Source organism: Hakea prostrata, chromosome 7, assembly GCF_041222555.1.
Source record: "Hakea prostrata isolate BN-2017 chromosome 7, UWA_Hpros_2, whole genome shotgun sequence".
NCBI classification, from domain to species: domain Eukaryota; kingdom Viridiplantae; phylum Streptophyta; class Magnoliopsida; order Proteales; family Proteaceae; genus Hakea; species Hakea prostrata.
The window spans coordinates 21129458-21150060 of record NC_142606.1 but is presented as its reverse complement, the minus strand read 5'-3'; the positions used below and the strand labels follow the sequence as shown (position 1 = coordinate 21150060).

Sequence of the window (20603 nt, the reverse complement as noted above, 5' to 3'; positions counted from 1 at the left end):
CCAATCAATACCAATTAGAACTAGGTTAGGGTTAGGATACCCTTTATAGAACCAGGCATAGCTTGAAAGTATATTAGGTCTTGATTAGGTTAATGTTCAAGGATTATGCTAGGTTTTCATAGGCTTGAGCTAACCCTATCACGAGTGTATGGGAATTGAGAAAATCATTTTAAATAATGGAGTGGAGATCAGGGAACTTATTATTTTGGACATTTCTAAGTTAAAACTCTTTTGAGGAAATGGGCCAATTTATGTATGGAAGGTGGATAATTTAATTGATGAAAGGGACAGTGTCATTAGAACATTCCCTCGTTGAGAAAGAAAGGCAGCTCCTCCGTTGTACCTCATTCTTCGACGTTGTTAACAACGTTGTAGTAAGATAAACGGAAACAATAACGTCGTCAAGTATAACGCTGTCCCTTTTGCAAAGCAATTTCGAAACATTTATTGTTTACTTTCTTGAACCGTCAATATTTAATATTACTTTTCATTTTATGGAAATTTATTCATTCACACCCATAAGAAATCTATATAGATTTTCTATCCCGAAAGGCATTACGACCTTTGCAAATTCATTTTAAATTAATTCATTCACACCTATAAGAAATCTGAATAGATTTTCTATCCCTGAAGCTATAATAATCGTTGTATAGTCATTTTTCATTCATGCTAAGGGTGATCAATTTTTAAAACGGACCGAACCAGCCCTTTATGGCCTAAATTGATCCAAACCGGTGTGTATTGGACAGTGTACAGGCTGAGGGATAAAAGGCCGAATGATTTCGAGCTAACCCATTAGTGGGCTGGTAGACCAAACCGTATGAATGCCTAAACGGCTTTAGTCTGCATTGATACTATCTATATTATTGAACTTATTTATTTTCAATTTGTGAATTGTTGAAGTATTGTATTAGTTTTTATTTTTTATTTTTTTATATATATTATTTCTTGAATAGATTTTTTTTAATGGAATTTCAGAATAGGTTAATTAAAGAGGCTTGATATTATGGAATTATAGACTATTTTGAAAAATGATAGTTTTTTATATTTTTATATGAATATCTCATTAGTTCTTTTTTTAATAAGATTTTGAAAAATGATATGTTTGGATATTAAGTCCAAGAGACAATATCCTTAATATCCAAGGCTCATACAATTTGCAATTTGAAATGGGCTATAGTGGTTTGATAACGGGTTGGTAATGGTCTCAAAACTAATCCAAACCGCTTTGTCAATCCAAATCCAAATCACACCAAAGCGAAACTTAACTGAAACAACTATTTTGCAAAGTGGTCAAAGTTTGGGCTTTGATGTTTTCAACTCAAGTCCATTAAGCCCTACCAGAAACCCCCCCCCCAACCACCACCAAAAATAAAATAATAAATGAACCAGTGACAGCCCGCCCCTAAGTCTCATGCTCATCATGTTGGTGTATGTCGATGTGTAGCAGATGCTTACATATTTATAATATTTTCTCTGAGAATAATAAAGAAAATAAAATTAATCACTCACACCCATAAGAAATCCAATTTATGTAATTTCTCTAGTGGAACTTCTTTGTTTCACAACCATAAGAAATCTAAATAGATTTTCTATCCCTGAATTTGTTACAACTATTGCATATTAACTTTTCTCTCACACTCATCATGTTGGTTTTCATATGTATAGCATATGTTTATGTATTTATAATTTTTTCTCCAAGAAAACGATCAAAAGAGATTTAAGTCCATTCATTCACATCCATAAAAATCCAATACACGTATTTTTACAAATGAAATTAATTCATTCACACACAAAAATAAATAGAGAAGGTTTTAGCACCATCCCTAGTTACCCAACTTAACATTGATGAAGCTTGCTTTTTACTTGGTATCGCTTAGAAGCTCATCTTAGAAATGGAGATGGCCTTTACTCACTGTTTGAAGGGTCAGAGGTAAAACATACACTTTTGCCAATGCAAACAAATCAGAGATATCAAACAAAAATAAACATAAATTTAACATGGTTTAAACTATTTTTTTTGGGGTTAAAGTACATGGTTTACACATTACACACCAACACTCAGAATCCATGGTTCTGAAATATAAATTCGTCATCAATTGTTCTTCTCATCCATCATTACAAGAGTACTACTACATCAAGCTCAACATCAAATACAGTCTACTAGGAACCTTCTAATTCCTATGAAAACATGATGTTGAAATGACAAAGAACAAGGCCAAACAGAGGATTGGATAGAAAAATGAAAAATTCTGTCTCTCAAATGTCTATTCAGAAACAACAATATTCATCTGCTCTCCATAAGACGCACAAAACAGGGTTTTATAGTGCCAAGAAACCCTAAAACAAAAAAAACAGAAAATTATGAAAATGCCACTTGAAACAAGTAAAATACCCAAAAATGCGCTCAAAATGATCCCGAAACGCGAAAAATGACGTTCATCACTGCAAAGCATATTGAATCCTCACCGGCTTGTTTCGGATCAGTGTGATGAATTTCAGCCCATTCCAAGTCCGGGCAACCCCAGATGCATCAAAACATGTAATTTATTGTAATATCTTAGCTAGCTAGGCACGGGTGTGATGACTGGTGAGAAATGTGGTGATCAACTGATTCACCTGATCTGGGAATTGTTCCTGAACAAAGTGGGTTCCTTCAGGTAAGACGGTGATCTCCAAATCAGGGACATACTCATTCACCTTTCCACTTGATATGTAGTCACTGATCCCTGGAAATTTGAGAGAGTAATCCTTCCCTCCCATGATGATCAGCACTGGAACTTCAATTTTTGGATTAGTTATAGTTGGGGCCCCTTTATGACGTGACCTACATGATGAGAAACACCAATATATGTTAGCACAACCATGATAGAGATTGATTTCTGCTCATTCTGGATTCAAAATTAAGGCTATCAGAGATTTTAGGGGGTAACCTGTATGGAACTTGTAAAGGAGCAACGAATCCAGATTTTTCATACAATGTTGTGTAGGCCTGGAGATCATCTTCTGTGAACCAAGCAGGTAGAGGAGTAGATGAATCCACCATGTCCATGATCTCTTGACCTGTCTCGGCAATTGGAATTTCGCTTCTTGAAAAGAGAATATATATGTTCCGAATTACTGTTTTAACATCAAAACGACCAAAATCTGCCTCAGCTCGTCCAGGTTCCTGGAATCAATAAGAAAAATAAGAAAAACATAAAATTCAGGAGAAAGCTAGGGTTGAAATTAACAAACTAGGAGATTGATAGATCACTGCAATACTATATATATATACCTTCCATCTGTTAATGTAGAAACCCTCTGGTAAACTATCAAATGAAGCGGGTCTAGGCAGGATGAAGGGCACGCCCAATTTTACGATTCCTGAAACCCTTTGTGGATGGAGCAGAGAAAACAAATAGACTGGCCAAGCTCCAAAGTCTTTCCCAACAAAGAAAGCCTGGTTGACCATGAAATGCATAGAACAGAAAAACAGAAATGACTGAATAAATAATGGTAATCAAGACAAAAATTAAGCTACAAACTGCAGATCAAAGGAATAGACCTTGGGAATTTCAAAGAAATCAAGAATCGCCAGTAGGTCAGTGACGAAGTCAGTGAAGGATGCTTTTTCCAGTTCAGTTGGATGTTCGGACAATCCATAACCTCTCAGATCAGGTGCTATGGCACGGAATCCAGCTTTTGCTACTGCGATCATCTGGTGGCGCCATGAATACCATATTTCTGGAAATCCATGCACGAACACCACCACTGAAGGACCTGTTCCTATCTCAGCGACGTGAAGCTTTAGTTCTCCTGAGTTAACGTTCTTATGCTGAATTTGATCCATCCGATAAAACTGAAAGCACAGAGAGAGATAGAGAGAGAAGAGGTGAGAGAGAAGGGGAGAGAAGGCTACGATTTAAATAAGGGAAATTATTTATGGTAACTCCGTGAGTTGGCTATGTGCTAGTTCATATTCCTACAATATCTGTATTTGCCTCTCTTTTCTTTTCCACACTATTGATTTGGTACCAGTATCGGATGTGCAGCAAATGATGTGGGCTTCCATGTCTCTTCATCCATGGAAGCTCTGCAAATGCAGGCAATAATTCATTATGGATTCATGTACACGCTAGAAGAGAGTGAATTTTGGATCCCAGAAAAAGAATTTGTCTTTACGGATTGGTCTTCACTGCTTGGCTCCATTTGATGGCAAGGAAGAGGAATAAGAAACGTTATGGAAAAAAGAAACTTGCAATCTGTTCTCTACTTTTTTTTTTTTTTTTGGGTAGCTTCGATACATAGTTTCTCTTGGACCGGATCGTTGAATCCAAAACAAACCAGCCTCATAAGTTTTGAATTATTAACTTATTGTACTCAATATGGGATCCGATTTCAAGAACCCTTAGGGCCTGCTTGAGTCTGAAGATTTAAAAAACCTAAAGATTTCAAATCTATAAATTTCAAATCTATGAAGTCATGGTTCATAAAATTAACTGTTTGATTAGCCTGAATCGTTAGAATGAAATCTATAGATTCATCCTTAAAAAACATTTATGAAGTCATGGTTCAAATGTTAACACTTTTATAGTAGAGATGAAATCTTTAGATCTCACCTTATATCCATAAATTTACAGATTCACATTTTTAGTGTAAAAAGGTGAATTTCTAGATTTCATGAATTCAAAGATTCACACAACCAAATGGGTATAAATCTTCCATTTGTGAATCCAGAGATTTCAAATCTCTGGATTCATGTAACCAAACAGGCCCTTAGGTCTCAATTTGATCATACTTGACAGTGTACACTGACGTGGCAAACTCTCGTCCCTCATCGGGCACTCATTAGGAGATATTCTCTAAAAAAAAAATCCAACCTGCTTGTTATAGCCCGATTGATCTCCCTCCTTGTATTTTTTTTAATATATCTTAAGCCAATTAAAGCGATTGGGAGCCCATAGGCCTAGGCGTGTCAACGGTTCGGCTTGGGTCGGCTTGGGGCTGAAAAACACTTAGTCCAAACGCGACCAATTAAGAAAATAACTGTTTCGAGCTGATGCGGTTTGGATTTGGGCTAACTAATGGTTTGGGCTAACGGTTTAGAATTGGATTTCTAACGTTCTTGGGGCCAGTATGTTTTGAGTACCTTGTTGATATGTGGAATTTATCAAGAGCTTGCAAATATATATAAGTATTAAGTTCTCTCTAAGTCTCTTGTGTTGGGTGTTCAAAACCAAAATCTTTTTTTTTACGAAGTAAAATTATAGAACTAACATACAAAAGAAAGTTGGCATCTTGATGAATTTTAGTGGGTTGTCTTTGCTTATCTTCCATCCCTTTCTTGACACATGTAAAACGGATCAAAATAAAGCATTAAAAGATTTTCAAATTATAATACACTTGCTAAATATTTACTAAGACCATCTTGCAAACGGCAAAAGCTTTGACAGACTTGTTGTTTGCATATTCCAAAGCAAAACAATTAAGAAAAATAAATGTATACTTGGGGTTTTCTTATCTTTTACATTTAAATTAAATTAAATTAATTTATTTATAATGGGTTTAATAGGCTGGTTTCGGGCCAAATGGTTGGGGCTGGTTTCAAGCCAAATGGTTGGGGCTAGCGGGCCACACCACCAGTTGTGGCCCGGCCACCTGAACCAGTGGGGTTGAGGTTGTTTAGCCCAAACATAGTCCATTAAGCTTTTGTTCAGGCTAGTTGGGCTATAACTGGCCGGTTTGGTCCGGGTTAGGTTTGGACGCCCTTACATAGGCCGCCCAAGGAGGAAAAGTGTGGTAGATGAAGGTTCAAATCTATGACCTCCTTGAATTTTCTTTTATGTGTATTAATGTTTGTCACTTCTCTCTTTGTACTTTTCCATATTATGTTTCTTTATGAAAACTAATAAAGAAGTACTACAATGCTGTTTTGGATGGAACTTAATCATATCATTATCTGACGGTTCATGTGTGTTGAACAAAAAAACAAAAGGACCAAGTGTATAACCTTTAAATATATTGCTGCTTATATACATATCCCAAACAAGGGGGCCATTTGCCCGCATTTTTTTCTCCCTTTTATATATAAAAGGGGCTTACCCCCCCAAAAAATTTTTAAAAAAAAAAACCACCACCAAAAAAAAAAAAAAAAAAAAAAAAAAAAAGTATGAAATCTGCAAGTTTTAAGGGTTGGAGACCAGTAGGGTAAAGACAGAGATCTGGTGGTGTGTCAGGAAGCCAATTGAGAATCAAGGGGAGGATTGCATACCTGACCCTACTGGAAGCTTTTAGTTCTGTAAGAAAACAAGTCATTTATTTGTAGTATCTTAGGAACCAATATCATGAATATGATCGGTTACCAACAATTGCTTTGTACAGTTGACAAGGAATAGCTTACTATTCCATGCTCATGAAAATCTACAGAAAAAAAAAAAAAAAAACTATGCTCATGGAAAAGTCTTAGTTAATGTTGCAAGTAAATTTCCTTTACCTGTAAATATATAGAAGCTCCTATTACCCAAAGGATATATAATTAAATTAAATAAAAAAAAAAAAGAAAAAAAAAAGAAGAGTGACCAACTTGAATAGAAAATGACATTGAAAAGAAAAAAAAAGGGTGATATCTATTATTATTTTAAATCGGTTCACTTTTAGGCATTTAGTATAATTTTAGTTTAGTTTCACAGGTGATGGTGTAAATCAAAATTAATCCAACGCTCGAGTTAGTTTTAGAATTGAATCAAGAGTTTTTACATGCATACCCCAACTTTGCCATGAAATTTGTGATTCCCTTAGCTGTCCAAAAATTGCACATAAGACAAAATTAATACTGTTCATTGGGTGCTAACGACTGAGGCAAAATGATCATTATGCCCTTAATTAAAAAAAAAATACAATTGTACCCTAACCATACCCTAAACTAAAAGGGTCATTTATATTAAAGTTAAAAATGTTACATGTATATACTCATTGGGGCTAGAAGACCCCTTCACTTCAAATTAGGAACAAAGTCAATTCAAACTCTATAACAATAGTTGCCCCAAAGACACCCGATTGTACTATTTCCTAAAAAATTTTATATTCACCAAATCTTCATCAAGAAAAGATTTATTGCAACAACCTATCATTCCGGGTGGGATGACCTCAAGCTCTTTGATTTTCTTTACACAACATCAGCGAATCCACCAAGTGCACCTCTTCCAACAGAGTTGATGATACTTGTTTAATTCCTTTTCGCAAAGAGATCCCCTACGTAATAACCCCTTGCTTTGCTTTTTGAATTTTTCTTGGATGACCAAGCTACCAATGACTCAAACTTCCTTTCACCAGTTTGTTGCGGTCTTCCAAAGAAGACCCAAACAGCAACACAACCAGGTTCGGATCTGATTCCCCCTCTTCCACCTCTTTTCTATGTCAGGGATTCGGAGCATTTTGATCCAATGGATCCTGAGACTCCTTCCTTTTGTCATTTGTATTAAAAAAAAAAAAATTAGAGAATGTACAAAATGTGATCCACAACAAAATTACCTTTGACTACAATGAAACTCTATCAACTTACAAAGATAGTACATCCAGGGGTCTAGGATCAACGACCTTGGAAATTCAAATCATGGAGCCACATTTATAGGAAGCTTGGATTGAGCTTGTGTAATTCTTCCTTGGGATATAGTAAAATCTTTTGAACTTCACTACAAATTTGTCTGCATTCACCAAAGATGGAATTAAAACATTAAACAGCCATCAATTTATTTTATATGATGCCAAGACTAGAATATAGTTTATTTGGGTTTCTTATACTTAACCTCCAAGGATGGTCACGAAGCATCATTACGTCTCCTTCATTGTCCTTAAAAAGTAAGCACCATTTGCTTCCAGGTTCCATTAATTTTCCTTCAAATTCGAACATATGATCAAGCTCACGAATAAACCCATCAAACCCGTTGAATCTATGAAGGTCTACTGATCTAACAAGTGTGCAACCATATTTTTGGACCTGAATAGGAAAACAATTATAAAGTTTAATTTGCAGTGCTAACAAGTATGTGAACCCAAATGGCATTAGGGCATTAATTACCTTTGTAAGTGTTTTGTTGCCATCGTTGGAACTAGATGGCTGCAAGCTTTGTCGAATTCTTGAAGAAACTACTTGAAGGGGCACATGGTGACGCAACTGCTCGTCAGATTTTCTTCTTGATGGAGATGCAATAATTGGGCTCCTGACCAAGTCGACACCAAAAATCCTACAAGTCCCAGTACCATTGCCTATCGGTAGAGTCACTGGTGTGGTAACTGGACTTTGTACATGAGATCTCAATCCATGAAATTCAGAACTTCGAGAACTGAGATGTGAATTAGGAATCCTGCCTATTCCAAAATTACTATCTGTTGCTCTTGAGATCCCTAGCAATGGACGATCAATGAACCCCAAACGTGGACAGATTCTACGTTGAAAAGATGCTGCATTGCAAAAAGGATAGAGTGAGGACGTTGTAGTTATCACTTGAGTGTTGATCATTTTCAAAAGAAAGCTATTGGTTTTTTCTGCTTAAAGTTTACTAACCGTCACCAGTAGAAGCTGAAGAACTCGCATGCGCCCTCTTTGATCGAGGTACAGTTGGAATCACTGCAACAGGTTCAATGTTCCATGGAGAAATTCTATTTGGACACACTGCTGCAGTAGCCTGATCTTCCCACTCAACCTACATAAAGACCAAAAAGGAAAAAGATCAAGGAGTTACTTCTTAGCACTTGATCCATAAAAATCTAGTCACGGAGTATGTGTAAGAGGAAGAGACAACAACCTTAAGGCATCGCCACGTTGAACCAGGCCATCTAATAGGATCTACATCTTCTATACCAACAATCCTACCAGCAAATCTGGTTTGCCAATAGAGAAAATAAGAGTATCCATTAAAAGAATTTAAGATGAAATAAGCATCTAAAAGATCTACAATTAAGTGGTTTTCTTCACCTTTTCTCAGGTTTGTCTTCTTCTTCAGCTTCACCTCTCATTCTGAACCTCATGCCATCCCTATAGGGGGCTTCGATTGATGTCATGCAACAATCATGAGGTATTATATATTCTGAATGAATTGTTCTATTGAAAACATGGATACAAGTATAGTGGTCAGACAATTTGAGCTTCCACATAAAACAGCTTAACCGGAAAATCAATCTCCAAGCTTGGAATATTTTTTACTTACCTAGGTCGGTAATAGATGGTGATATTGGCATCGGTGGACATGGTATGAAAAGCAGTGCCAAGTACACCTAGTTGCATGCTATGTCGAGACATGAGGGGTGTAAGCACAGTGGGCTCACCTCTGCGAACCCCTACACCAACTTCTCCAGTTTCTCTTCTGCAAACAAAGCTTTTCACATGAATCCAACCATGGACTAACAAGATATGTAAAAAAAAAGTACTAAAACCCAAGAAAATGCCATGTGAACATTGAAGTAATCATGCATATTGATAGAGAACCTAATAAAAATAAAAGAATCCCCTATTTCAAGCCTTTTGGCGCTGACAAATGTACTCCAACCAGCGGTAAACATGTGGCGCTTTGGAGTTCCTACAATGAACAAAAAGCATGTATTTTAGAGACTATGGAGTGAAGAGATAGAAGTTAATAAAAGCTAGGGTTTGAAAGAAGAAACATGGAACAATCTATGCTTAGACTAAGAAACTATTTGCCTAATAAACCATAAATTATAATTGAGAAACCAAACAAATTGAGTTTAACCTTAGCTGCAACATAGTACCAAATATCAATGCTTGATTCTAGTAACAGGAAGACCTGATTGGAAAATAACAAAAGGTAGGAATTTTAATGCAATACGTACCATGAAAAACATGGGTGAAGTGCCACACTAACCCGTGTAAATCTTGTGCCACAAGATCCTGTGACGGCTTACTTAGAGACATATCCTATGACAAGAAACAACATAATAAGTTATTACTTACTTTACCACCATTATCAAAAACTATTAAAAGAAAACACTCAAGAACAAAGGACTCCAGAGAGAACGAATGTTGTTCCTAATGAAATTATAGAGATATTGAAGTACTGACCAGAGGTGGAAGGCATTTCTCAGCAAATTTCTTTGGAATGGTTAATCCACCATGAACGTTTGTATCCGATGCTGTTAATTTTTTGCAAAAGGAGTATTCTCTAGTATTTTGAGGTTGAGGACCAGCCACAACTTCCAGACTAAGTGCCTTTTTTTGATGGATCTACAATGTATATGAATAACATGGGATAATAACATTACAAATAAGATAAACTTACACTAAACCAATTTCAGCAAAGCCAAAGGCAATACCTCCCTTTGGGGAACTAGTGTAATATCTGCATATAGTTCATCAATATCTGCTCCAACCTGCAAAATCAGATAAATTTAGAGTAACATCAATTTGGATTTGACAGAACATTCGCACAAAAACTTGATCCTAATACATTAAGAAAAACCAATTTAAATTTCAAAAACTCATGCAAGAGCATGCACACATAGGGTTTAAACCCAGTGTTGAAAATTCAGAACACATTTTGTCAGAACACATTTTGTCACGTCTCACTTTCGAGCTTTCTAAACAATATTTGGGAACTTGATGAAACCACATAGAATGATACCTCTCGACGTATGCTAGCAACTTCGCACAAGATCATTGGCGGTACGTTAAACACCGAAAATGCATGATCAGGGTCAGGAAAAGATTCATCAAGTGTGAATGCAGTAACCTAAATGAAATCCAATTTCATTACTTAGTAACAAATTATAGGTAGAAAGTAAATTAAATCAGAAATCTTCTACATGGAACACAACCAAATTAACTATTTAAGAAATCATATTGATCAAATATTTAAAAAAAAAAAAATTGTAGGGTGAACCTGTTCGATATGCCCTTGGGGAAAGTAAAAGATCTTATCCCCAATGCGTGGTATCGACATGCTGAGGCCAGCACATTTGTCCCACAACGCATCTTGAAAGTTTCCTGCTTCAGCTGAGGTGAAAATATGAAATTATTGCATAAGTGCAAATCTAAAACCAAAAAAATAATTGAAATAGAAAAAGATAAAGCCATTTCTCAAAGTTCAAAAACAACACAGAAGTGCTCAGTCATTGAACCCAAAAATAACCAACCAAAAAAAGAGAGTATCATTGAAGATCCTGTTGAACAATTAAAGAGACATAACACAATAGACAGCAATGTTAAATGACATCATGTTGAAAAAAAATTACAAGATCCTAATAAGAAAAAAAAAACATTGAAGTCACCTTGGTTATCACCAATCATTCTGGAGTGGACCTCCTGCCTAATAATAGCAGAACCTGAGTTGTTTTCTGTTGCCATTGAACCTAAGAGTTTACCAACACAGAGAGAGAGAGAGGCTTCGCTTATTATATTCAGGTATCTCACAGAGCACTCAGTATGGGACTTCCAGTGTCATCTATACCTCTACCCTCGCCCCCAAGTCCCCCTTTTATACCCGAGGACTATAACATCTCTTTCAATCTCACCTTATTTTCACCTCGTTCTTTCTCATTTGTTTTCCGTTTATTACTATACTTCGTTAGTTCCACCGTTTATTAACGGCAATCCATACTCTGTTAGATCTACCGTTTATCAACGGCAATCCATACTCCATTAGTTGCACCATTTATTGACGGCAATCAATGCCTCGTTGCATCCGATTAAATCGTTGATCTATTAGTTTCAATTTTCTTAGAAAGTTCCTTAGAAGTCTTTTTTTGGGTGGTAAAATGGAAAAAATGATTAAAAAAAAAATTTAATATTTTTTTGGTAAAGTCAAATTTATGTAAATTGCACACAAAATTATTAGAGAATTGATAACCAACATGGTGCTAACTCCCAGTATGTTAGTAGTGTATGTTGCACAAAACATCTCTATATACCCGAACTGATATCCTTGAATGGAAGCATTACCAAACATATACTTAGAATCATATCTCATCAACTGATCCACTTAACAAAAGTCAACAAAAGTTAAACATTATTTAAATGTATTTGGATGCTTAGGATGAAACAACATTAATAAAGGTCAACCAAAAACCTTGCCTAACCCAATCAATACCAATTAGAACTAGGTTAGGGTTAGAATACCCTATATAGAACCAGGCATAGCTTGAAAGTATATTAGGTCCTGATTGAGTGGGGTTGGATTTGGTTAATGCTTCAAGGATTGGGCTAGGTCTACACAGGCTTGAGCTAACCCTATCACGAATGTATAAGAATTGAGAAAATAATTTGAAATAAAGGAGTGGGTATTAGGGAACTTACTGTTTTGGGCATTTCAAAGTTAAAACTCATTCGAAGAAGTGACCTGATTTATGTAGGGAAAGGTGGATAATTTAATCGGTGAAAGGGACATGTCATCAGAACATGCCTGGATGAGAAAGAAATGCGGCTCCTCCGACGTACCTCATTCTTCAATGCCGTTAACAACGTCGCAACAAGAGAAACAGCAACTGTAACATCGTCAAGTATAACGCCGTCCCTTTTTTAAAGCAATTTCAAAACATTTATTGTTTACTTTTTGGAACTGTCAATACTTAATATTACTTTCCATTTTACGGAAATTAATTCATTCGTACCCATAAGAAATCTATATAGATTTTCTATCCCTAAAGGCATTATGATTATTGCATATTTACTTTAAATTAATTCATTCATACCTATAAGAAATCTGAATAGATTTCTATCCCTAGCTATAATTCCTGCGGAAAAATAGCTCGACGCCAGGATGATCGTTGTGTATTCACTTTTCATTCATGCTAAGGTCACCCTTTTTTTTAATGGAATTTCACAATAGGTTAAAAAGGCTTAATATGATGGAACTATTAACTATTTTTAAAAATGATAGTATTTTATATTTCTATATGGATATCTCATTAGTTATATTTTTAATAAGATTTTTGAAAAATGATATGTTTGGATCTTAAGTCCAAGAGGCAATATCCAAGGCTCATACAATTTGCATTTTAAAAGGGGCTATATCGATTTGATAACGGGTTGGTAATGTGAAATCCGCTGAATTTCTAACTCTTTAATCCATTGGTTTCAGGATCGTGAATCTGGAGTACAAATAAGTGACAACTCTAGACCGTATGAGTTGAACCCATGTATTCGGAAATTAAACCTCTGGAGGTGGATTATTGCGATGAAGACCCGATCACTCTAAGGGATTTCAAAGGAAGAGAAGATCAATCGCGAAGGCGTAAAAAGGAGGTTTTGGCATGTTTGTAAACGAATGTTAAGAGGATTAAAAATTCAAGGTAAACTATATCAATGATCTGCCCTTGAGTTTTAGGGGTTGACGACCAGCATAGTAACAACCGAGATCCGGTGGTGTGTCGGAAAGCCAATTGAGAATCCAAAGGGAGGATTGCATACCTGACCCTACCGGAAGCCTTTAGTTCTTTAAGAGAACAAGTCATTTATTTTTAGTATCTTGTGAAGTGATATCATGAGTATGACCAGTTACCAACAATTGCTTTGTACGGTTGACAAGCAATAGCTTATTAGTCTATGCTCATGAAAATCTACAGGAAAAAAAATCTATGCTCATGAAAAAGTCTTGAGTTTGAACTTGTTGGCTTGTTGCCAGTAAATTTCCTTTACCTATAAATATATAGAAGCTCCGATTACCCAAAGGATATACAATTAAATTAAATTAAATTAAATGAAATTAAAAAATAAATAAGAATGACCAACTTGAACAGGAGGTGACATTGAAAAGAAAAAAAAAAGGTAATGTCAATTATTATTTTAAATCGGTTCACTTTTAGGCATTTAGTATAGTTTTGGTTCAGTTTCATGGGTGGTGGTGTAAATTGAAATTAATCCAAACACTTGAGTTAGTTTTATCATTGAATCAAGAGTTTTTACATGCATACCCGGCCCCAACTTTGCCATGAAATTTGTGATTCCTTTAGTCGTCCAAAAATTATACATAAGAAAAAATTAATACAGTTCATTGGATGCTAATGACTAAGGCGAAATGATCATTATGCCCTCAATATAAAAAAGAAAAATTACAATGGTACCGTAACCATACCCTAAACTAAATTATATAGTATCCCTTCACCCATCTTCTTCCTTGCTTTCTTCCACCACCAAATTGTAGAATTGATATCTTAGATAACCGATTTTTTAAAGTGATTCCATCATGTCCAGAACACTCTTTTCCTCACTCTCCCCCCAACGATAAATCGATCAAATGTGTTCTTCGCTCTCATCACTCATATTTTTATAAATCCTTCCTATTCCAATCTACAAGTGAGGCATCTAAAACCCATTTTTGCAATTCAACACAAATAAAATATAGTCTCAAAAGATTCTAATACATCGAGATGCTGTTCAAAGTCATCCAACCAGAATTTTTGTATGGATACAACTTAAAAAGGGTTCTAGAAATTATTGGATAATAGGAAAGGGAAGGTATGAATAGTTCAATTAGATTGCATAAGATAACGTAGCAAGAGCTAGTTCACCTCTTCAAGAAAAATTGTGATGATGCACTTAATACAACTTTTGCTAAAACTTCTGGACAACAACCATACAAGAATTTGTAGAAACATAAGACAGAACATAATAATTTTACCATTAATCTCTAAAAATGAAAGTTAATTTAATTATCATTTCCATCGTCATATTGAACTTTGTAAATCAAGACATGGCATGGGCAGAACATACCTGGCGAGGCTTGGAAGGGAAAGCCAATTTTCAGGAAACCTAAGTTCTTGAACTAATGCCTCTTGATCCTCGTTATCTAATTAGCTCCAAGAATTCAGACACGATTTTGGTTTGACTAATGAATAGAAGGGCAGATTGGCCTTAAATAGAATGAAAAACCATTTGCAGGGACTCCAATCTTCACAAGAAGATTACTCTTCGAACAAGGGAGGAATTGAGACATGTGAACACATTAGAGAACCCATCATCATTCTTGAAACTGTGGTATCCGAACTCCAGAATTGTCGAAGAGGATAGCAAGTTTCCTCTAAGGGGGTCGGTTCATTGATTCTCTGTACACGGAAACTTAGGGTGAAGAAGAACCTTGTTGAGTTTTCCATCATTCATCACAAAAATCGACAAGAGAACATAATATCCTAGTAAAATTAAATAATCCCCTTTTGTGATTTGACATTCCCACTTTTTTAAAATTTTTCTTTTGTTTTCCGCTAAACGGTCATTTGTATTAAAGGTAAAAGGATTACATGTATATATTCATAGGGGATTAGAGGACCCTCTCACTTCAATAAATGAACAAGAAGTCAACTTAAAACCTGCAACAATAGTTTCCCCAATGACACCCAATCGTATTATTTCCTCAAAATATTTACCATGAAGAAAATATTTATTGCAACAACTTATCATTCCCATGCAGTGGGATGACCTAAAGCTCTTGAATTTTGTTTACACAACATAGTGAATCCACTAGGTGCACACCTCTTGGATTTTGTTTCCCTTTTTGCAAAGATATCCCTTGCGCAACAACCCAATGCTTTGTTTTCTGAAATTTTTTTGCCACAGCCTCTTGCTTTGATATTTGAATTTTTCTTGGACGACCAGCTAGGCTTCCAATGACTCAAACTCCTTCCACTAGTTTGTTGTGGTCTTCCAAAGAAGACCTAGTAGCAGCAGAACTGGGTTCAGATCTGATTCTCCCTCTACCACCTCTTTTCTATATCGGGGATTCGGAACATCCTGATCCAATGGATGTTGAGATTCATCCCTTGTTTTTTCTTTTGTCATTTGCATTAAAACTAAAACAATAGAGAATGTACAAAATGTGATCCAAAGCAAAACCACCTTTGACTACAATGAAACTCTATCATCCAGGGAACTAAGATCAACGACCTTGGAAGATCAAATCATGGAGCTACGTTTATAGGAAGCTTGAATTGAGCTTGTGTAATTCTTCCTTGGGACATAGTAAAATCTTTTGAACTTCACTATAAATTTGTCTGCATTCACCAAAGATGGAGTTAAAACATTAAACAACCATCAATTTATTATATGATGTCAATAGTAGAATATCATTTATTTGGGTTTCTTATACTTAACCTCCAAGGATGGTCACAAAGCATCTTTAGGTCTCCTTCATTGTTCTTAAAAATTAAGCACCATTCGCTTCCAAGTTCCATTAATCTTCCTTCAAATTCGAACATATGATCAAGCTCACGAATAAGCCCATCAAACCCGTCGAATCTATGAAGGTCTACTGATCTCACAAGTGCACAACCATATTTTTGGACCTGAATAGGAAAACAATTATAAAGTTTAATTTGCAGAGTATGTGAACCCAAATGGCATTAGGGCATTAATTACCTTTGTAAGTGTTTTGTTGCCATCGTTGGAACTAGATGGCTGCAAGCTTTGTCGAATTCTGGAAGAAACTACTTGAAGGGGCACATGGTGATGCAACTGCTCGTCAGATTGTCTTCTTGATGGAGATGCAATAATTGGGCTCCTGACCAAGTCGACACCAAAAATCCTACAAGTCCCAGTACCATTGCCTATCGGTAGGGTCACTGGTGTGGTAACCGGACTTGGTACATGAGATCTCAATTCATGAAATTCAGAACTCCGAGAATTGAGATGTGGATTAGGAATCCTGCCTATTCCAACATTACTATCTGTTGCTCTTGAGATCCCTAGCAATGGACGATCAATGAACCCCAAACGTGGATAGCTTCTACGTTGAAAAGATGCTGCATTGCAAAAAGGATAGAGTGAGTACGTTGTAGTTATCACTTGAGTGATGATCATTTTCAAAAGAAAGCTATTGGTTTTTTCTGCTTAAAGTTTACTATCCGTCACCAGTAGAAGCTGAAGAATTCGCATGCGCCCTCTTTGATCGAGGTACAGTAGGAATCATTGCAACAAGTTCAATGTTCCATGGAGAAATTCTATTTGGACACACTGCTGCAGTAGCCTGATCTTCCCACTCAACCTACATAAAGACCAAGGGAAAAAGAACAAGGAGTTACTTCTTAGCACTAGATCCATAAAAATCTAGTCACGGAGTATGCGTAAGAGGAAGAGACAACAACCTTTAGGCATCGCCACATTGAGCCAGGCCATCTAATAGGATCTACATCTTCTATACCAACGATCCTACCAGCAAATCTGGTTTGCCAATAGAGAAAATAAGAGTATCCATTAAAAGAATTTAAGATGAAATAAGCATCTAAAAGATCCACAATTAAGTGGTTTTCTCCACCTTCTCTCAGGTTTGTCTTCTTCTTCTTCTTCAACTTCACTTCTCATTCTGAACCTCATGCCATCTCTATAGGGGGCTCCGATTGATGTCGTGCAACGATCATAAGGTATTATGTATTCAGAATGAATAGTTCTATTGAAAACATGGATAACAATATAGTGGTCAGACAATTTGAGCTTCCGCGTAAAACATCTTAACCGACAAATCAATCTCCAAGCTTTGAGCAATTATTACTTACCTAGGTCGGTAATAGATGGTGATATAGGCATCTGTAGACACGGCATTAAAAGCAGTGCCAAGTACACCCACCTGCATGCTATGTCGAGACATGAGGGGTGTAACCACAGTGGGCTCACCTCTGTGAGCTCGGCGAACCCCTACACCAAGTTCTCCAGTTTCTCTTCTGCAAACAAAGTTTTAACATGAAGCCAACCATGGACTAACAAGATTTGTAAAAGGAGAGTATTAAAACCCAAGCAAATGCCACATGAACATTAAAGTAATCACGCGTATTGATAGAGAACCTAATAAAAATAAAAGAATCCCCTATTTCAAGCCTTTTGGCGCCCGCAAATGCACTCCAACCAGTGGTAAACATGTGGCGCTTTGGGGTTCCTACAATGGACAAAAAAACATGTATTTTAGAAACTGTGGATGGAAGAGATGGAAGTTAATAAAAGCTAGGGTTTGAAAGAGGAAACATGGAACAATCTATGCGTAGACTAAGAAACTATTTGCCTAATAAACCATAAATTATAATTGAGATACCAAACAAATTGAGTTTAACCATAGCCACAGCGTAGTACCAATATCAATGCTTGATTCTAGTAACAGGTAGACATGATTGGAAAATAACAAAAGGTAGAGGAACTATAATGCAATACGTACCACGGAAAACATGGGTGAAGTGCCACACTAATCCTTGTAAATCCTGTGCCACAAGATCCTGTGACGGGGTACCTAGAGACATATCCTATGACAAGAAACAACATAAGTTATTACATTACCATCATTATCAAAAACCATTAAAAGAAAACACTCAAGAATAAAGGATTATAGAGAGAACGAATGTTGTTCCTAATGAAACTATAAAGATATGGAAGTACCGACCAAAGGTGGAAGGCATTTCTCAGCAGATTTCTTTGGAAGGGTCAATCCACCATGTACGTTGATATCCGATGCAGTCAATTTTTTGCAGAAAGAGTATACTCTAGTTCTTTGAGGTTGAGGACCAACCGCAACTTCCAAACTAAGTGCCTTTTTTTTATGGATCCACAATGTATATTAATAACATGAGATAATAACATAAGAATATAGAAAAACTAACACAAAACCTATTTCAGCAAAGCAAAAGGCAATACCTCCCTTTGGGGAAGTAGTGTAATATCAGCATATAGTTCATCAATGTCTGCTCCAACCTATAAAATCATATAGAATAACGTCAGATTTGAATTTAACATAACATGCACACTAAAACTTGATCCTATTTTATAGAGAAAAAGCTGATCCTAATACATTAAGAAAAACAATTTAAATTTCAAAAACATATGCAGGAGCATGCACACATAGGGTTGAAACCCAGTGTTGAAAGGGTAAAATACATTTTGGCATGTCTCACTTTTGAGCTTTCTAAACAATATTTGGGAACTTGATGAAACCAAATAGAAGGATACCATTCGACGTATGCTAGCAACTTCGCACAAGATCATTGGCGGTACGTTAAACATCGAAAATGCATGATCAGGGTTAGGAAAAGATTCATCATTTGTGAATGCAGCAACCTGAATGAAATCCAATTTTAGTACTTAGAAACAAATTAGAGGAAGAAAGTAATTATGGAACAACCAAATTAACTAGTGAAGAAATCGTATTAATAAAAAAAAAATTTGTAGGGAAGAATAGAACTTGTTCAATATGTCCTTGGGGAAAGTAAAAGATCCTATCCCCAATGCGCGGAATCGACATGCTGAGGCCAGCACATTTGTCCCACAACGCATCTTCAAAGTTTCTTGCTTCAGCTGAGGTGAAAATATGAAATCATTGCATAAGTGTAAATCCAAAACCAAAAATTAATTGAAACCGGAAAAGATAAAGCCATTTCTCAAAGTTCAAAAACAACACAGAAGTTCTTAGTCATTGAACCCAAAAACAAAGATAACCAACCACAAAAAGAGAGTATCATAGAAGGTCCTATATATTGAACAATCAAAGAGACATAACTTCAATCAAATAACGACATCAAATGACATCATGTTGAAAAGAAAAAAAACTACAAGATCTCAATAAGAAAAAAGAAAACACTGAAGTCACCGTGGTTAGCACCAATCATTCTAGGATCGACCTCCTGCCTAATAATAGAAGAACTGGTGTTGCTTCTTGTTGCCATTGAACCTAAGAGTTTAGGTAAATACAAAATGGTACAAGAAAACAAAGAGACTGCTGTAGGAGATGCAAGAAGGGCCCTCCAAGCTTCTCAGCTTACTCGGACAAACGGAGAGAGATGAGAGAGAGAGAGAGAGAGAGAGAGATTATAATCAGGTATCTCACAGAGCACACAATATGGGACTTACACTGTCATCTATACCTCTACCCTTGCACCCAAGTCCCCTTTTATACCTGAGGACTATTACATCTCTTTTAGTCTCACCTAATTTTTACTTTGTTCTTTAACTTTTATTTTTCATTTATTAATGGTAATCTATACTTCATTAGTTCCACCGTTTATCAACGGCAATCCATACTCCGTTAGCTCCACCGTCTATCAACTACAATCCATACTCCGTTAGTTGCACCATTTATCGACGGCAACACTACCTTGTTGCATCCAATTAAATCGTCGATCCTTTAGTTTCATTTTTCTTAAAAAGTTCCATAAGAGTCTTTTTTTGTGGTAAAATGGAAAATGATAAATTTCATTATATTTTTTTAGGTAAAGTCAAATTTCTTTAAATTGGGCACAAAATTATTAGAGAATCAAATAACCAACATGGTGCTAAGTCCCAGTATGTTAGTAGTGTATTTTGCATAAAATATCTCTATATACCCAAAACTGATATCCTTGAATGGAAGCATTACCAAACATATACTTAGAATCATATTTCATCAATCCCTTAACCAAAGTCAATAGAATTTAAACACTCTTTAAATGTATTTGAATTTTAGGATGAAACAACATTAATAAAGGTCAACCGAAAACCTTGCCTCACCCAATCCATACCATTTAGAACTAGGTTAGGGTTAGAATACCCTCTATAGAACCAGGCATAGCTTGAAAGTATATTTGGTCCTGATTGGGTTGGGCTTGGATTAGGGTAATGTTTCAAGGATTAGGCTAGGTCTACATAGGCTAGAGCTAACTCTATCACGAGT

The 20603-nt window shown here is 36.0% G+C and overlaps 3 protein-coding genes across 3 annotated transcripts; all 3 read right to left on the bottom strand.

Moving 5' to 3' along the window:
- Positions 1-2568: 2568 nt before the first annotated feature.
- On the bottom strand, positions 2569-3832 carry LOC149010481 (epoxide hydrolase 3-like). Its single transcript, XM_089162439.1, has 4 exons — positions 3548-3832; positions 3278-3442; positions 2934-3169; positions 2569-2827 (listed from the first exon to the last, which is right to left on the bottom strand). The coding sequence occupies exons 1-4, from the start codon at positions 3830-3832 to the stop codon at positions 2569-2571; spliced, it is 945 nt and encodes a 314-aa protein (XP_089018565.1).
- Positions 3833-7606: 3774 nt separating this feature from the next.
- LOC149010480 (auxin response factor 11-like) lies at positions 7607-11338 on the bottom strand. The gene is made up of 14 exons (XM_089162438.1): positions 11263-11338; positions 10875-10987; positions 10617-10724; positions 10309-10365; positions 10058-10219; positions 9829-9913; positions 9467-9557; positions 9189-9344; positions 8957-9082; positions 8787-8862; positions 8546-8684; positions 8060-8442; positions 7788-7978; positions 7607-7685 (listed from the first exon to the last, which is right to left on the bottom strand). The coding sequence occupies exons 1-14, from the start codon at positions 11336-11338 to the stop codon at positions 7607-7609; spliced, it is 1842 nt and encodes a 613-aa protein (XP_089018564.1).
- A 967-nt stretch (positions 11339-12305) lies between these two features.
- Positions 12306-19332, bottom strand: LOC149010479 (auxin response factor 7-like). Its single transcript, XM_089162437.1, has 14 exons — positions 19315-19332; positions 18908-19015; positions 18596-18652; positions 18345-18491; positions 18123-18207; positions 17759-17849; positions 17473-17637; positions 17235-17366; positions 17065-17140; positions 16832-16964; positions 16340-16722; positions 16136-16266; positions 12428-12503; positions 12306-12329 (listed from the first exon to the last, which is right to left on the bottom strand). The coding sequence occupies exons 1-14, from the start codon at positions 19330-19332 to the stop codon at positions 12306-12308; spliced, it is 1626 nt and encodes a 541-aa protein (XP_089018563.1).
- Positions 19333-20603: the final 1271 nt, after the last annotated feature.

What these genes read in the sequence shown, in the direction of transcription:
- LOC149010481 (XM_089162439.1), bottom strand. Translation starts at nt 3,832, where the DNA reads ATGGATCAAATTCAGCATAAGAACGTTAACTCAGGAGAACTAAAGCTT. An exon ending in ATTTCTTTGAAATTCCCAAG is followed by an intron (nt 3,443 to 3,547) that starts GTCTATTCCTTT and finishes ATGGTCAACCAG; the next exon opens with GCTTTCTTTGTTGGGAAAGA. An exon ending in CCTTTACAAGTTCCATACAG is followed by an intron (nt 2,828 to 2,933) that starts GTTACCCCCTAA and finishes CTCATCATGTAG; the next exon opens with GTCACGTCATAAAGGGGCCC.
- LOC149010480 (XM_089162438.1), bottom strand. Translation starts at nt 11,338, where the DNA reads ATGGCAACAGAAAACAACTCAGGTTCTGCTATTATTAGGCAGGAGGTC. An exon ending in CCCAAGGGCATATCGAACAG is followed by an intron (nt 10,725 to 10,874) that starts GTTCACCCTACA and finishes GATTTCATTTAG; the next exon opens with GTTACTGCATTCACACTTGA. An exon ending in TTGCTAGCATACGTCGAGAG is followed by an intron (nt 10,366 to 10,616) that starts GTATCATTCTAT and finishes CTGATTTTGCAG; the next exon opens with GTTGGAGCAGATATTGATGA.
- LOC149010479 (XM_089162437.1), bottom strand. An exon ending in AGAAATGCCTTCCACCTTTG is followed by an intron (nt 18,208 to 18,344) that starts GTCGGTACTTCC and finishes TTCTTGTCATAG; the next exon opens with GATATGTCTCTAGGTACCCC. An exon ending in GCAACAAAACACTTACAAAG is followed by an intron (nt 16,267 to 16,339) that starts GTAATTAATGCC and finishes TTTCCTATTCAG; the next exon opens with GTCCAAAAATATGGTTGTGC.